General features: G+C 43.0%; 1 protein-coding gene across 1 annotated transcript in view; it reads right to left on the reverse strand.

Annotated features, from left to right (window-relative positions):
• The window catches only part of slc26a6.2 (solute carrier family 26 member 6, tandem duplicate 2), a gene marked incomplete at both ends in the record, with an annotated part of 16,213 nt that overhangs the window by 1,580 nt on the left and 9,633 nt on the right, over positions 1-5,000 (reverse strand). Inside the window, 3 exons of the mRNA XM_084479777.1 lie at positions 2,587-2,641; positions 3,116-3,262; positions 4,221-4,337. Of these exons, the coding sequence (XP_084335903.1) occupies positions 2,587-2,641; positions 3,116-3,262; positions 4,221-4,337 (319 nt within the window). The remainder of the gene's footprint in view (positions 1-2,586; positions 2,642-3,115; positions 3,263-4,220; positions 4,338-5,000) is intronic.

A 5,000-nucleotide genomic window follows, 5' to 3' on the forward strand; every position in this document is an offset into this window, starting at 1 on the left:
AAGTATATTGTTATATATTTTAATTATATAGGAGAAATCCGTCGTCGTTAATAAGGAAAAACAATCACTGTTGATTTGTTGTGTGTGTGGTGATGCATATTTAAGTGTGGGTGTGGGAGTGGGTGTGTGAGACAGACACACACACAAACATACACACACACACACACACACACACACACACACACACACACACACACACACACACACACACACACACACACACACACACACACACACACACACACACACACACCTAGAGACAGAGAGGGAGAGAGACAGATAGACAGAGAGAGACGTTAGGAGAGACAGAGTGAGAGAGAAAGAAAACCGCAATACAGGGAGGAGGAGGAAGTGGATTATTTTAATTGAAGCTTGTAACAATTTAAAGCCACATAAACATCCAACACATTCATTAAAACCCACCCAAAAACACACCACTTCCTTCCCAGACACACACACACACACACACACACACACACACACACAGCCTCATTAACTCCACGCAAATTGTCTGGAGCTAAAGAGATAGCAGCAGCCAGTAAACAACACATCCTGTGAAGCTAACGACAAAGCTCCTGCTAAACCGTTTTTCAAGCATCACTGAAATGTACTTTTGTTGGCCAATGTCAAATACACAACTAAAAACTTTTATTATTTTCTGAGGTATAGTTAGAAGCCAGTTACATAAAAAAATATTGGGTGTAGTGATTTAAAAATGCCAAATTCCCATGTTGTCTTAAGCTGACCCCACACTCCAAGATAAATGTCCCGATATCGTGGCGGATTTGCCCCTTACGAGAATCGGGGTGGCGTTCCCATGGCAGCCGAATCGGGACGAAAATCTGCCAAGATTATCCTGTCTGCCGTAGTGTTCTAAGATAGAATCTCATAAACTTAAGACCACCCAATCTCAAAATCGGGGTTATCCAACATGATAGATATTTTCGGCATGTTGAGTGTGTAGTCAACATAATAGCGACGCACGCACACACAAACACACGCGCAAAACACACACACACACACACACACACACACACACACACACACACACACACACACACACACACACACACACACACACACACACACACACACACACACGCTGACGAAGGTGCTCCATAATGCCATCACACCACGATGGAGAGTCACCATCGTGATGCCCCCTCCCCTGGCGTCTCACTTTTCAATTTTCGTTTCCAAATTTTTTTTTTTAAACGAAAATATCTGTTAGTGCGTGTGTGTTAAATTAAATGGTTTTATATCTTAAACAAATTCCGTTGCAAATAGGAGGCGCGCAGCATCAATATCCTAACTAAAAAAAGTAAGTCGGCCAACACAGACACATTTTGCAGATTGTAAATTGACATGAGACATTGTAAACGTTCACAATCCTGCTCTATGCTCTGTGATATTTTGTTTATCATCATTTCTATTAACTTCTGCGAGGCACATAAAGTGGTCATGTAGATCGGTCGTCTGCCCGTCTATTACGCGTATCACACATGAGCAGATCTTGCACACAACGTCAGTCGTGTCCCTTGGCTGTCCTATTTGTTGTATATTTGTTGATGTTGTTATTGTCATGCATGTTCTGGTTATTTGCGCATGATTAAACATGAGTCTTTATATGGCGATAAAACAAAGCTTTGTTGCGTTTTTTTTCCTTCTTTTTGAAGTGGGGATTGGGGGTGCGCCAACCCGGTTGGGACGTAAAGGGGGTGCGCAGGAAAAAAAGTTTGGGAACCGCTGCTCTAGATCTACAATCTCTTGTCTCTCGATCTCTTGTCTCATGCTGGATGACGTAGCATACACGGCCGAGAATCGGATAAGATTATCGTATAGTGTGTGGTGTTCCGTCTTGTGTTCTAATCTTATGTAGGATCGGAGAGCAACAAATCGGCTGCGATTCTCGTTATGTGTGTGGTGTACTCCGACTCAAAAATCGCATAAGATTAAAAAATCGTGTAGTGTGGGGCAGCCTTTAGATGGAGTTTTTAAAGATTTGTGTCTTAAAGTGTCCATGGAATTCACAGCCACTATTAAAACATTGCCCATATTGGAAAGGTTTGATTCATACAGATGCTGCAGCATCACAAATGAACAGCCAATGATTCAAATCAGGCATGCACAACCGCTGCTAGAATGTGAATATGCTTTACTGTGTGCATAGGAACTTCGATATGTGAAAAGGTTCTTATTAACATAATGGTGTTTGTTTTTTACCAAAGCCTACTTGAAACTAAATGCATTTCTATAATACTGCCTGACTGCGATATAGTACTGCGCATCAACCACTGTTTGAGCCAAACCCTTAACCCTGCCACTGTTAAACACACTCAAACAACTACCCAGGGAATGGAACCTATAACCCTCCTAGTGTAAAGACTAAACTTCTTATTGAACATATTAAAAACGAGCTTGGAAAAGGCCCATATCACCCCATTAGTTTCAATTTTTTTCTTGACCTCTTCAAGACCTTTTTCCATGATCATTGTGTTAACAGATCTAGAATGATAGGAACTTTGATTTGTGGGAACTCCAAGTTGGACTCTGTGTTTGGATTTAAGTGAAACGGAGATAACTTACTCTGGCAGCCTGTTAGAAGAATATCAATGCCGATGTCACCGTAATCTCTCCGTATCTGAAATCACACACACGCACACACACACACACACACACACACACACACACACACACACACACACACACACACACACACACACACAGTACGTTTAATTAGGGCCTGGTCTGGTTCATAATGATACTAATGATATTAAATGGCAGCAGCTGTGAATAGCCTGCAGAGATGAGAGACGATGAGAGACGATGAGAGACACATGACAGATAAGGGAAGAGTCGTAGTAGGGACAACAAGTCAAAGAGATAGTAAAATAAACTATTTTTTACATTTAATATATAATTCCATTTTCTTAACGTGGTAGACAGGTTGCCCCATTTTTTGGCAGAAACAACAATACTAAAAATTAATGAAAAACATTATGTAAAATAACATAATCTAAGTTATATAATAGATACAATGGAATGGGAAAAATAAAATGGTAAATAATAGAACTGAATAGTAACATAGTGTAATAAACGTAGTGTCGACCCTCACGTTGCGTATTGTTTTGACGCCCACGGTGTCCAGGAAGTTGACAGGGCTGAGGTCAAGGATGACGGCTCTGGGGAGGGACGGGTCTCGCAGGTCTTCGCTCATCTTTATGACGGCGATCTCCTTTTGTTTCTCCAACTCCGGCTCCCCCTGCTGGACAGGAAGAGGCATCACAGTATAGAGAAAATCATTCATAGGCCACAGTTATCACAGAGGTGGAATGGTAGGGGCGAACACGGGCGTATCTCATGACACTAATTACGGGCATTGGCATGGCTACAGCACCATCATTAACTTAATGAGCTACAGCTGTGATGTCCCTACCATTACAGCTCTGAAATAACGGTCTATAGGGCTTGTGCATCGTGACGTCACATCACAATGACAGCTATTGGTAGTAATGGTGTTTGGTCATTGTTTTGTTAATAATCGTGCAATGATTGTGTTGTGTGTTGTGTTCGAAACTGCCACAGCGTTTCTCATGCGAGACATGGCAAAACAATGTTTATTGAGGATTTTGCAGTACCACAACTCTCTCTCATCACAAAACGGAGGAGTACCGCCAACAAAAAAATCCCACGATGGCACTTTCCCTGTCAGCTGTCAACCCCCATAGAGAGTGGACTCTAAGAACTCAATGAGACATATTGAACTAGCTGGATCATGTAGTGGGCGTCTGAAGCTCCGTGCATCCTTCCTAGAGGGCAGGACGGTCTAGTCTCTAGCTCATGGATGCCTACAAACACTGGGGATCAAAACCAGTGCCTTTCGACTCTTTCGAGTCGAACACTCTAGCCGCTACAACCACCTGCCCAGTGTGTATAACAGGTCAGTGGTACTCCTGGCCTGTGTGTATAACAGGTCAGTGGTACTCCTGGCCTGTGTGTATAACAGGTCAGTGGTACTCCTGGCCTGTGTGTATAACAGGTCAGTGGTACTCCTGCCCAGTGTGTATAACAGGTCAGTGGTACTCCTGGCCTGTGTGTATAACAGGTCAGTGGTACTCCTGCCCAGTGTGTATAACAGGTCAGAAGTATTCCTGCCCTGTGTGTATAACAGGTCAGTGGTACTCCTGCCCTGTGTGTATAACAGGTCATGTCATTACCGACTCCCGGTCCTTCTTAGCAGCCTTCTTGGCCCTCTTGGCCTCCTTCTTCTCATGTCTCTTCCTCTTGGCCTCCAGCTTCTTCTTGGCCGACAGGATGCTGGTGATGTCCAAGCCCGTCTGGAAGAGGAGCAGAGTCAGGGCCACAGAGACCTGCAGGGGGTCCACCCCATCCTGACCCACTGTTGGAGGTCCAGCCGTAGAACAGCGTTTGTATTGTGACCATCACGACGCAATAGAGCCGAGGCACGTCCTACTGCCTACATATGTATACAAAATCATATACATATATATATATATATACTTGGGGAATAACAGAATAGCCAGAATTGACTGCCTTCTTTGTATCTTCTGTCTAATAAGGTACTGTTAAGGTTAAGTGAAGATAATTCTCTGTGCTATGCTTACTTTGCTGTATTAGGGGAAGATCAGGTTTAGAAACATTTGTAACACTTTTAAGGTTTTAAGGAATTATAAGGATATACGTTAACAAGTTGAATAAATCCAAACAACTTGTAAAGTTGTTTTTTGACCCAGATAGCAAGCTATCGTTCTGCTCCTGACACTCTGCAGCAGCCTGACAAAGTGACTTTTGTACAACTGGTTTTTAATCATTTACAGTTGAAAAAAAACAGTATTGCCAATGAATGAACCATTCTGTAAACTCTCTGTAAACCTTCTCCAGCTCTCCCTCCCTTCGTCGCTCCACAAAAGCATGGAGGAAGAGGAAGGAGGAAGGAGGATGACACTCAGACAATGTGCTCCTCTGTGCTCTGCCGGTCT

Source organism: Micromesistius poutassou, assembly GCF_964030765.1.
Source record: "Micromesistius poutassou genome assembly, chromosome: 15".
NCBI classification, from domain to species: domain Eukaryota; kingdom Metazoa; phylum Chordata; class Actinopteri; order Gadiformes; family Gadidae; genus Micromesistius; species Micromesistius poutassou.